Genomic DNA, 13062 nt, shown 5'->3' on the forward strand with positions numbered 1-13062 from the left:
CAAAACCCATCAAGGACCCCTTCCAGGTACTAAAGGCAGCAATGTCTGTGTGCTGAGCATCAAAAACCAACATGGGTATTAAACATCATTTTTACAATATTACACGGATGGAAAAACCAAGCTAAGGGCTGGACAGTGCCAGTAAGTTTCACTGAAACAATACGTAATTGGCCCAGAAAGGCAGGAAACCATGTGCCTGACGAGAAGGGGAGCATTTTGTGCGAGCATGCATTGTGTGCCTGGTGTGCCAAGGCTTTGGCAGTGGAACACCAGCCCCAGGATATCAGTGAAATGCAGGAGCCAGGAGAAAGCTTCCATTCTGCTGCAGAATCGATGGAGGAGGAGCGCCCTGCCTGCCCTGATCCGTGGTGTTTTACTGGAAGTCAAAAAATGCAGGAAACCCAGCTCTGGAATTTTTATTTTCTCAGGGAATTTTTTTTTTTTTTTCTCAGTCTGCAGCCTTCCCACCTGAAAGACATCTGAAGTTTTTCCTCTTCTCAGTCTCCCCTAAAGCCCGGTCCAGAGCAGAGGTGGATACACCAGGAAGCTGCTTTTCCACTTCACATTTCCACTAAAATTTCTTGTTATTACAAAAGAGCTCTTGATTCAGCAGCACCACTTCACAGCTCTTTTATAAATAGAGGCATTGCCTCTGCCCTGAGGAGCTCACAGCCTACACGAGACAAGCAAAATTCAGAAAATCAGGAAAAAAAGGATGGGCAGAAGTGATGAGAGAGGAGAAGGTGCTGCTTGGAGGTCTGAAGCTGGCTAAGGAATAAACTTTGTGAAATCCAGCTCCATGTTTTCATCCCTCAGCAGACTCATCTTGGAACAACCCACTAAATGAATGAGTGCAACAGCAACCCCTGACTTTTGAGAGACTCAAAATGCTGAGTTCATTTAAAAAAAAAAAAAAAATGTATAGACCTGGAGTCTATGGTTTAAAAATATGGAAATGTATTTTTCATGGCAGAACTGGAAAACTAAAATGTAGCACTCATCTCTCTATGCTCACGTGGCCACTAGTGGTCTTGCCAGTGAACATTTTAAATTTTAATTTTGATCAAAGCCTGTGGTTATTCTTAAAGAACAAGACACATTGTGGACCTAATCCTACCCCAATGGTCTAAAGCAGTAAGAGTTTTAGCACTGCCTTTCAGCCCAGAATAAGAGATTCCAAAAGATGGTTCAGAATTTAAAAGCATGTGGTAAAATTAAGTGTATAAGCCTTTTTTTGTAGTTGGTGCCTGGCTCAGATCCATTTTTAACATGCTGTTAGCTATCAGAAATACGACACTGGCTACCCGGGTGCCTGCTCTGGGGTAAAACCTGTTTCTAATTGCTATATAAACTCCTTTTATAACATGGTTAAAAGATCACAGAGACGGTTCCGAGCAGTAATTAAGGCATATTTAGCAAATATTAAAAATGGCTCAGCAGGGGAATGTTTAACACAGACAAGCAGGAAAACAAACAGCTTTTCAGTTGGAGGTTCTGCCTTATGACAGAGCTGTGGAGTGCCTGAACAGCAGTGAGCGAGATGGGGCTGTGGGGCTTTTGTAGAAGACAAAAAAAAAAAGAGTAAAGGAATGAGCTGCAGTCCTGCATTAGAGCACGAGTGAAAGCACTGTGGTCAGACCATGCCTTTGGCAGTGGCCCTCCACAAAGCCTGGTTCACCAGAGGCATCTCAGGAATTTGTCCTAATAAACTAAAAATACATGTAACTGATGTTCTTTGACCCACAGAAGGGCCTGACATCAGGCCACAAGAACAGTGACCAGGAAAGGATGAAATCTGATACTCAGATTCCAAGTCGGTTCTCCTGATGGTTACAGTCCTGCATTGCAATAGTGAGATGCTGTTTTATCTCTTTTCATGTTGAGGAAAAAAAAAATAACCCTCAAACTACAAACAATTTAAATGTATATATATTAGAGAGCAACATCAGCCTTCGTGAGTGCATGGTGCCACTCAGCCTTGTATTCCTCACTCTTTTAATAAATTTCTTTTCCTCGATGACCACCAGATGCACTGACTGCATCCAGATTAAAAAATTCCGTGTGTGGAGCCTTAAACCGTAGGATGAGCATGCAGGACATCTCCATGAGGGTGTTGGACATCTCCACGAATGCTGGAACTGCAGCGTGGAGCGGAGAACTGCCCATCCTCGGGGGCTGCGAGCATACCAGGCCTCCTGATCCCTCACACCCCACACTATTTTTAAACACGGAATGTGCATCCCTGCAGTGCCCGGGCCGGGCCCCGCTCCTGCCCGCAGGCTCCGAGTCCCCTCACGGCCGGAGCGCGGCCCGGCCCCTCAGGCACAGCGACCCGGGAAACGCCAGCACATGATTGACAGCCGCCCGACCAATAGGAGCAGCGGATCCGGCAGGGACAGCCAATCGTTGCCCTCACTGCGCTTAAACCGGCACCCGCTCCCGCCCTGTGCCTGAGGGCGGGGATGATGTTCGCAGCCGCCATCTTGTGTGTGGCATCCCCGCCCTTTCTTTAGGGGCTCCTCCTCCGTCCTTTGCTTTGGAGTCTTGCCTTACCGACCCGTCCCTTGAGGCCGGTGGTGTTAACAGAGAAAACCGTGGCGTAGTCGTCTTCTGGCGGCGGGCGGGGTGTCACCACGCCACGCTCAAGATGGCGGCGGGCGGCTCCCCGCCGTGGCGGGCGGGGCGCACGCGGGTGACGTTAGCGCTCCGGGCATGGGCAGGTGCAGGAGGTGGCGGTGGCCGGAGTTGGGCCGGCGGTAGCGGCGGGAGAGGAGGAGGCGGAGGAGGAGGGGGCTCGGACTCGGCCGTGGTTCGGGACAGCCGGGACACCGCAGCGCCTCCTCTCCGCTCCCTCGCCCCTCGGGGACGCTCCCCCTCGCGGCGCGGAGGGCGGCGGGCGCGGCGCGGCCATGGCCGAGGAGCCCAGCGCGCTGCCCTGGTCCATCAACAAGGATGACTACGAGCTGCAGGAGGTCATCGGTGAGCGGTCATTGGGGTTTGGGGGGTTGCAGGGTGCCCCTCGGATGTGGGGGTGTGAGTCCGCTGAGGGAAGGGGGGGTCCGATCCCTCTCAGCTGAGGGGGATCCTGTCACACAGCGCGCAAACGAGTGGGACTGTGTGGCTTCCACCTCCCTCAGCCATGTGAGGGTGTGAGAGGTTTGTTCCCCCACACTGAGCTGTGTGAAAGTCTGGGGGACCCCTCAGCTGAGGGGGTTCTGTCCTCCCTCTCTGAGGGGTGTGAGGGTCTGGGGTGGCTCTCAGCTGGAGGGGTCCCGTCGCACACGCCCCGTCGCGGACTGGGAATGTGTGACCACCGCTCCCCCCCCTCCAGCCACGTATGTAGGAAGGATGTGAGAGGATCTGTCCCCCCGCCTTGCGGGGGACTCTGAGGGCCGTGAGGGTCTGTGGGACCCCTCTGCTGAGGCTGCTGCCCCTCCTCATCTGTGTGTGGGGCCCGCGGGAGGGGATGTGGGTCTGCCCCATCCCAGGAGAGGATTGTAGTGGTCGCGGGGACGCCCCCCTGGCAGGGGGCTCCTCCCTGGCCTCTGCCCGCTCCTCTGGGCAGGGTCTGGGTCTCCTCGTGTCGGGGTGAGTGGGACAGGATCCGCTTTGGGGGGCTTTGCTTCCCACCACGGTGTGGTCTGGGAGTGGTGCTGGGCGTGAGGTGGTCAGCGGGAGTGAACTCCAGAGCTTGCGTGGACTCTCTCCTTCTAGGGCACCCCGGTTCATTTTGGGGCGATCACACCTCTCTGCAGTTTCGGAGCCCCGCGCTGCTTTGGTCCCTGCACGGAGGGTTTGGTAGAGACGCCGAACCAGCCTTTTACCCTGGGATTTTTGCTGCTGCTGTGCGTTTTCATTCATTGTTCTCAGCTCGAGGCCCCAGTCCTTGCTCTCTCCATTAAATGATTTTTTTTTTTTTCCTTCTTCACTCTCTCTTGGCGTTAAACTGCCCAGTTACCAAAGGCCTCCCGCTGTACTGATTTATTGGCTGTCTCGACCATTTTGTTGGGGTGTGTTTGAGGGATATATTGCTCTAGGGCGAGTGTGTGACACATTGGAGGTGGTGCCACAGGTGACTCTAAGGTCGGTGCCTCCCGTCTCACCCTCCGGAGACTCGGAATGAAGTAGGAAAGTGGCAGGGCAGGCTCCCGGCCAAAGGGTTTTAGGAAGGAGGTTAATTCTTTGAGTAATCTTTGTGGAGTGCTTGTATTTGAAGTTTCTGGATGACGTAGCACTGTCATGCCCAGGCTTTCCATCTCTGCCTCGTGGGGAGGCTTGTTGAGGGTTGGAGAGTTTGTGAAAATTCTGTTTTAAGAGATTAAATTCTTAGCATTGTTTAAAAGTAGGAAGGAGCTAAAGCTGTGGAGTGGGGGAAATCCCTCTGGAAATCCCTGTTGCTCTGTGGGATCCGGCTTTGTCCTCTCCCTCCGCTCAGAGGCAGCAGCAGTGCTTTAGGAAGGAGACCAACTCCCTGTGAAGGCAGGGAAGATGTAATCCTACAGAGCAACCCTTTAAATCTCCTCTGGAAAATGTGCCCTGGGGCAGAGGATGTTCAGCCTCCCTGAGGAGCAGGAGATGCTGGAGTGGGGAGGAAGGGGGAGAACATGCCACCAGTTTCCTGGGGAAAGAGAACTGAATTTCTCATAGGAAATACTTCCTTTTCTTTTGAGAGCCTGCAAAGGGGTCTTTTGTGGTGGCAAAAAGGAAGGATTTGGACCCGGGTAATCAAGGATAGGAGGGAATGCCTCTTTGTAGCTGGGGAGCGGGGTGGGATGGGAACAAAAGGGAATGTAAATACACTTCTGCTCTTGGGAGAACTTGCTGCTGGAGTCGCACATCCCACAGCCTCAGAGTACTGGGAGACACACAGAGATGTGTTGTCTCATGTTAACTGACAGAACTTGGGGGGAAATCTGGAAAAAGTGTTGAATTTCTTCTGTATCTTTTCCCTGTCCCTCTGCAAAGTGAGTTTCTGGATGTCGCCAGCTCACTGAAAGGTTGTGTTGGCATTTTGGCATGTGATGGAGTGTACACTGAGATGTGTATATTGCAAACATATGGTTTCTCTTTTTAACTTTCCTGTCCCCTGCCCCCCCTTTACTCCTTTCAAACACTGGTGTGTCTGCCAGCGGCCTGGATGGAGATGTGACGCAAGTTTCCTAGCACGTATATGATTTGTGGGACAAAATGTCACTGTGTTAACTGAGCTGGACTGCCTTGCCTCCTGCTTCATGTCTCCTGTAAACCTCAAGGGTTTTTTGGTTGATTTTTTTTTTTTTTCCTGAGCTCTCTTTCTAACTGAAGAGCTGTACAGATTCTTCAGCACGGAACAAAGAGACGTTCTGGTGTGGAAAGAGATGAACCTTGTACCGGTGCTTTTAAAGGATTTAACTTGTTTCCTGATGAAAAAAAAAAAAAAAAACCAAACATTAATCTTAAAGTTTTCTTAAAGTTTTGAGATTACCAGCTCAGCTGTTTTTTCACATGGAATAATGGAAATCCATTTGTAGTCCAGTTCTTTAACTTGTACTATTCCAGTTCTTTAATTTATTCTATTTTTGCCTGAAAATAGCCATATGTGGCTTTTATTGGACGTGGATGGTTCCATACCGCCCAAGTGCAGAAATAGAAAAAGCAAGTTTCCTACCTGCAAAGAGAACCTCTACTGTAAAACTGCTCCCCTGATTCTGGCTAATACTATATATAAATAAAAAAGGATTACTCAGCACTGGGGATGACTCATGCCATTATAAAGGTGTGGATTAATATCCGTGTTGATTATGCTTGGTTAGTGTTAATAACTGCTGAGTAGCCTCCTTAGGCTTAAATAACTTCTGGTACACTGAATCCAGGAACTTTGATAAGAGGAGAACCTGATTTCCTTTTAAAAAAGGATAAAATGCAGGTGGGGTAGAGGAAGCAATTTAAAAAGCATTTCAGTGAAATATACCCCCAGAGTAGCAAGAGTTCTGCAGGTGAATAGGGCCTTTGGAGATGCTGCAATTTTTATCTAAAAAGCAGAATATAGTCTGTGCCGTGGTTGTGAAGGTGGTTGGTCTTCTGAGCGTGGATTGCATATAAATTACTGCAGTCTTCTTTTTGAAGCCTGAAAAAAATTCGACCTCATGCTGCTTGTGCTGATCAGATACTCACACATGCAGGTTCGCCTGCATCTCACAATTCCTCTTGGAAATGCTGGTAGCGGGAGTGAAGTTGGTTGGAACTGGGTCATTCTCATTTTGCTACTTTTTTGGAAAGATTAGAGCCATGCTGACTGTGGCTGTTTGATTTAGGAGCATCCCCTTTGCTGCAAACAGCCCATGCCAGAAACAGGAGATAAATTAGTGGTGGGAGTGCTCCCAGGCTCTGTTCCTGTGCCCTCTCTCCCCTGACAGATTTCTTTGCAGCGATGAGGACAGCGCAGGCTGCATGAACAGATGTGGTGGGAGTTTCTTATCCCATCAGAAATCAAGGCTAAATTGAAAATTGAAGTCACCATTTTAGGAATGATTAGTTTTTTAATGACTGTAGTTCAAGTAGCTTTGGAGTTGGGCTTTGCGTGTGATCATGTTGATCTTTTGGGGCTGAAAATTAGATTTCTATCCATGCTCATCCCAGCCCTGTGTGGGAGAACTTTTTTTTGTGGGTAGAGAGGAACTTCTTAGAATTAAGGTATCTTCTCTCCTAAATTTTATCAAGTTGTCCATGCTCATCTATCTCGTGCTTGTGTAGGAGTCTTGTGTTGAAAAAGAGCAGCCTGGAGGTGCTGGCCAGGAGCAGTCAGGGTCTTTGGATGTAAAAATCAGGCTGGAATGGGAGGCTCTTGTCCAATGATAACTTTAGGGGTTGGGTTTTTTTTTTTTTTTTTTTTTTGGAGTGTGGTGTTCATTGCTAGCTGTGTTGCCTGTGTGCTGGCTGCAGCCAGTTTCACACGCCTGATATTTAAAACCCATTCAAGAAAAATGTTACACTGTACAAAATAGAACTGCCTGAGCTCTAAATGGAGTGTTTAGGATTCAGTCTTGGTGCCATATGTTTTGTTTTAGCATTTCCTCATGGATTCCCACTCCTCCCCCCTAGCTTTGCTGAGCAAAATTGATTCCTATACTGTATTCCCAGTACTCAGGCTGGTTAATTCATTTGAAGACTTTCTTTGTGTGCTCATTTTTTCCACATGCAGTTGGTGGAAAAGCCTTAGTTGTTTTATATTATGTTAAAAGTTACATTAAATTAACTTTGGGCAATTGTGAATAAGTTAAAAAAATGATTGGTCATTCATAGTACTTGGTCTGCTTGGGAATTGAAGTGGGAGATGCTCAGTACCAGTTTATCTGCTGCTTGGATGTAGACAAATATATCTTATGTGATCCTGAGTGCAACAGAATAGCCAAGCTACTCCTGCATCCAGGCTATCTTTCCTCTGGATACTTGACACATCTCATTTCTTTAAGACCTTTGATACCATTGCCCTGCTAGAGTTAGAGCTGAACTAAGTCACTTTTCACCTCTGGGGAAGTGAAAGCAAAAGGTGTTTGGTTGTACACGTGCCTTTTTTTAGTGCCTCTGCTGCCTGTGTCCTGATAGGAAGGAGGATAAAATGCACAAGGCAGCAAAATGAGGGTTTGAAAAAGCATGCAGTGATGAAGGAGGCTGGCTGGGAAGAATATGTGGCTGTTAGCCTTGCCTGCTGGTTGGAGGGGAGAGCAGAGACAGATCCCGCTGCTTTCAGGTATTCTGGGGTATTAAGGAAGAAAACAACATGCAGGCTGTTTCGTGTGGAAGAGTTCACACTTTCCTGGGCTTGGCTTCTATGTAGCAGTTGCTTCCAGTACTGCTAGGTACGTGGACTGATTAATGTTTAACACTTCCATTTCTCAAGAATCCATTTAAATAGTTGCAGTTTAATGCAAATATCTTGGCTGGTGCTGGGGAGTGTGGCTGTGCTCCTGAGCACACCTGAGGGGTGTACATGCTGCCTGACAAATGCATGCCTAGGAGGCTTCTTGCTTCTGCAGCTGATGAAATCTTGAAGAGAATCAACTCTTCCCCAGAACTTTTGTCTATTTAAACTTGGCAGCATCTCTTTTCTTTCTGAGTGTTAGCAGCTTGCCCACTAAGCCAGAGTCTAGAGATATAATCTTTTAATAAAAGATGGAACTCTTTAAAATTATGGCAATAACACTTATTGCTAATTGTATTAGTGCATTGCAACAGACTGTGTCTTCGTCAAATTTTCTTGGAAGATTTCCCCAAAAATGGACAATATCCATCATAAATCTCTGCAGCAATAAATTTAGCTGTGGACATGCTAATGGAGTGCTTGTAAACTTGGTGTTATTAAACTTTCTTAATAGGGAGAGACAGACTTGAGGGCTTTGTGGGTGTAGAAGAATAGCTGTTGGAGCAGTGGAATTTGGCATTGCAAAATCTTTGAAATATCAGGATGCTGGGGCTTTCCAGACAAGTTCAGCTTATTATCCTGCCTTCCCTTTAGAATCAAACAACTGAGATGCAGATATGAAGGACTTGGCTCTCAAAGTCACTGCAGTTTCCTGTGACTTCACCTAAGGGAGTTCAGCCTTGACGTTTCTAAAAAACACGTGGAACTCTGTCTCTCTTCCTGGCAGCCACACGGGAAAGTCTTGGAGACAGGGTTAGGTCCCTGGCTGACAGGCAGTCCAGGCTCTTAATCACAAGGTCATAGCTCTTGGTGTGTGAGAAGACATGTGGTACCTCTGGTAGGCAAAACAATGCATATACTAATGAAGGGAGCCAGACTAAGAGCAAAATCCAACTTGTCTAGCTTGAGTAGGACAAAATCACTTTAGCAGATGGTGTAACTACAGCTGAGTGGCAGCAGGGATACAGGTGCCTGACTGGGTCCATGGTACTGAGTGAGAATTTCTCTTGTCCCTCACGTGCATGGACGTAAATGAAGGGACTGACCTTACTGTGGGGTTCTGTTAGCCCTAAGTTTGATCCCTTAACTTGCCTGAGCATGTTGTTTGCCTTGAAACATTGCTCACGAGTGGGGTTTTCATGTTAATCATCACAGCCTGCATATTTCTTGGTTTTAACTGTATTAGATGGTCCTGTCACACTGTAAAAGCAGGTAGAGATTTGTGTGATACAAATGCACAAATGAAAAATCCAGTGCTTCTTTTCACAACTGCTCAACAGCTGCAACAACCAGCAAAATTTTTTTCCAAGTCCTTTCTCTCACCACTCCCTTAAAGATTGTTATTTCCTGGTGTGCACCACTGCAGACAGAATTCTTGTTTAATGTGAATTTTCTTGTAATTAAGAGAAATTCCATGCTGGAAAAAATATTTGGTTATGTATCAACCTCCATCAAACTGGAGTCTAATGTGCCTTACCAGGATTTCTGAGACCACTTTGGTTCTGCACACTGGTAAGTCTGCAGGGGATGATTCTCTTCCACTCTTAAAGGCTTCAAGATCCCATCTGTGAATGAAGTGCAGAATAAATTCAGAGCACTGATTCACTTTCTCACCCAATTACCATATTAGGCAAATCTTCCTTTCACCTCCCATCCCTTACAGTTTTATACAGCTTGTGCTGCATGCTTGTGAAACGACACCTTCAAAGTCTGATAACTCAGTCAAATTAAAATGCATTTGTGAGGGAATACAAAAAAGTTTTTCTGAATGAGGTTTTAATTTTTTTTGCCAGATTTCAATTTTCTGCTCCAACTGCCTTGTCTTGAGAGTTTGGGGCAAGGGAGAGAAAAAAAATTAGTGTTTTCTTTCATTTCACTGTTCCATGCTAGATTGACTTTATAGCATTCTCCCAGTGGATATTTCCTTTGGGCAGGAAATGAGCCTATGTAAATTCATTCTGGAAAGAAAAGGTACAAGCAGCTGTTAAGGAATAGTGTGAATTGCAATACTTCAGTGATCATCTCTTACTGTAGTAAACTCTCCTTGGGTTTTGCCAGAGTTTTACTGTTTTATAGTCATGAATGGTAATTTAAGGACAAACTTTACTCTTATTGCTAGCACCTTGCTATTAATAAAGCTGTGTGGGAGGATGCTGTTCCCATTTCATCCATCCACAGAGTTGAATTAAGTTAAAAGTGCAGAGTGAAAATTTGACCTTGAGTACCCACCTCACTTCTGGTGAGATCTGACTGAGCACATGGCTTGTCCAGTGGTATGCTCTGCTGGCTTGTAGTCTGGAAGAATTGAAGTTGGCTTTTGCCTTAGAGCAGAGCTAATTGACAAATTTTACAGTTCATTACAGGGGAGGGTATTGTTGGGAAGGAAAATGTCTAAAAAACTCTTTGTGAATGTGGAATTGTGTTGAGGTACTTGTGGCAGGGTGTGAGATTGCCTCTTGGGGCAGTTCAACATATGTTTTGTAAAACTGATGGTTTACTAAATATTGGTTGAAAGCTCCATAGTTACTGTTGGACAGGGTGTGCATTTTCAATTTTGATTCTCTCTGAGCTAGACTCTTGTTCATTTTCAGTCTTCAGGGGATTTTAAGTCCATTTCCTTAAGTTCTGGGGTTCATTCCAGCTTTTCTGAAAAGGAAGCCTTAAAAACAGTGCAGAGGGTATTGGAAAATGATGGTATTTGAAAAGTGAGAGAGCACAATAATGGCTGTGGGATGAGAGCACTTACAGAATATTTTTCTTACCAAAATTATCGGCTCGGCTGTGCTCTGAGCTGATACCTGTTGAGGTAAGTGGGGCAGCTGGAACTGCAATTGGGAATTTCAGGCTGTCTCCAGTTTTAGGCAGGCAGCACAGTATTAGGTTATCTTGATGTCTTGAAAATTTGTCAATTAAAGACCATGCTTCTTGTTGTGGAGTAAACACCTTTCCTGCAAAATCCACGGAGATGGATTTAATGATGTCAATTTTCAGAACAAAACCAGAAAGCTCCTGTCACTTACTTTGTTGAGACACAGCTAGTGAGGACTCCCAGGGTGGTGGAGTTCAGCCCCCTGCTCTGGCTGATGCCAGACTGTATAATCCCTATACCGAATTAATGAATGCTTGTGCTGGAAATGGCACATGGGGAATTAGCGACACACGTTCTATTAAACACTCAAACCTCCCCGTGACCCTGTCATTGCTGCACGAAACAGCTTCTTAATGGATTCCCCACCACAGTGGGAAGTAACAATGCCTTGTCTTCACAGCACGTGGCTGAGGTGGTTTTCTTACACTACTTGCTTTATGTTCAGGCTGTAGCTGCAAGGACAGTTCCCTCTGAAGGTGCAGGAAAGCTGCACCTTGGCGTTTGTGCTGTCTCAAAACCTTAAAGGTGTTTATAAAAATGCCTCCAGTTTGTGATTCCTCAAGATCTACCAATGGAAATGGGGTTCTTTGGAAACTTGACATGTCTTTACTTCCTAGGCCACTTCTTTGTGACCTTTCCGTCTCTCACCATGCAAAGTAGTCATAAAATCATAGAGTCATGGGATCGTTCAGATTGGAGAAAACCTTTTAGATCATCAAGTCCAGTCAATTACCCTGCACCACTGTGGTCACCACTAAACCTTTTCCCCAGGTACCACATCCATTGTTTTTTGGACACTTCCAGGCATGGTGATTCCACCACTTTCCTGGGCAGCCTGTTCCAATGCCTGACTGCCCTTTCACTGAAGGTGGTTTTCCTAATATCCTTATTCCTTATTCCTCATATCCTTATTCCTAATATAAACCTCCCGTGGTGCAATTTGAGACCATTTCCTCTCATCCTGTCGCTTGTTACCTGGGAGAAGAGACTGACTCCCACCTTGCCGCAGCCTCCTTTCAGGGAGTTGTAGAGGACAATAAGGTCCCCCCAGGAGCAGCAAGTGAGTTGAAAGGTGAAGCCATAAGTTCCATCTTTCACTAAAGTAAAAATAGTCATTGAGGATGCCAATTGCTGTCTAATAAATAGCTTGGTATTAACAGCTAATAAATACCTTGGTATTGACTTGCAGCAAACTATACTTCACTGGAAAAAGCATCTTGAGCATGAACAGTTTTCCTGTTTAACAACTCACCAATGCAGATCTTATTTGAACAGTTGAGAGGCCTGATGAACTGAGGCAACCTCAGCTCAGTTATTTGTCCAGATCCTAATGCTCAGGATGGTTCTTGTTACTCTTGGTTAAAGAATGTAATTTTTAACTAGTGGGCTAATCTTTTGTGCTGAATGGACTAGTAGATGCAGAAAATCTTTACTAGATCAAGATATTTGCTGGAAAGAAAGGATAATAGCCTTTGAGAGAGGATATATCTGATACTTAAAAGCTTATTTACCTAAAATAACCGCGGTACTATCAAACATCTGCACTGTAAGCAGACAGATTGTTCTGTTAAGTGGAAACCTGGCCAAATAAAATATCCTCTACAGCTGACAATTACATTTGAGACAGAGTTCAGAGATAAAAATTGGGAGGGAAGAAAGGAGAACACTGGCTTGGCTACTGTACCAGTGCTGTGTTTTGAGCCTTGGTAATACCTGATGACAGCCAGCATGATATTTACATTGCTGCATATACTATAAAAGCAACTGACAGTGATTAAAAGGGAAGGATGAACTTTCTCCACTAAAGTTGCTGTGTTTGGAAATGAGACGTTTGAGCCTGCTTTCCATCGTGTAGAATTAACACTGCATAGCTGCAGTGCCCTTTAAATTAGCCAGAGATGTTGGCACAAAATCAAATAAATATAATTGGTTTCAAACTAAAAATCTAATTTAGGCATGCTAATAGCATCTTAAGTAAATGTGGCAGGTCACGCAGGACTTGTGTAACTGGCCCTTGGAGCTTGCTGTAGTTACTGCCATGGGGAAAATGGTCTCAGAGGTGTTCCCCAAATCACCTGGGTACCTTGCACAGCTGGAGGGTGTTTTATTAAAGGCATGATGGGAATGTCTGCTAGTCTGGACTTATTTGGGATATCGTGAGGGCTGCAGGGGGTTAGGCATACGGCCAAGAGCAGCACCCTCTGCCACCCTCTCTTTCGTGCTTTGGTGCTTGCAGTGGAAATTTTGGAGGAGTGTCAGATGGGCTGATGCTCCTCCCTGGCAATCCTCCTCT

At 46.0% G+C, this 13062-nt stretch overlaps 1 protein-coding gene across 1 annotated transcript in view; it reads left to right on the plus strand.

The window, feature by feature from the left end:
- The first annotated feature begins 2712 nt into the window (after nt 1–2712).
- Nucleotides 2713–13062, plus strand: part of OXSR1 (oxidative stress responsive kinase 1) — an 86164-nt gene continuing 75814 nt past the window's right edge. The window contains exon 1 of the mRNA XM_041487454.1: nt 2713–2979. Coding sequence (XP_041343388.1) covers nt 2910–2979 — 70 coding nt within the window. The 5' untranslated portion in view covers nt 2713–2909. The remainder of the gene's footprint in view (nt 2980–13062) is intronic.

This window comes from Pyrgilauda ruficollis, unplaced genomic scaffold (assembly GCF_017590135.1).
Source record: "Pyrgilauda ruficollis isolate IOZ18807 unplaced genomic scaffold, ASM1759013v1 scaffold12, whole genome shotgun sequence".
In the NCBI taxonomy this organism is placed as follows: domain Eukaryota; kingdom Metazoa; phylum Chordata; class Aves; order Passeriformes; family Passeridae; genus Pyrgilauda; species Pyrgilauda ruficollis.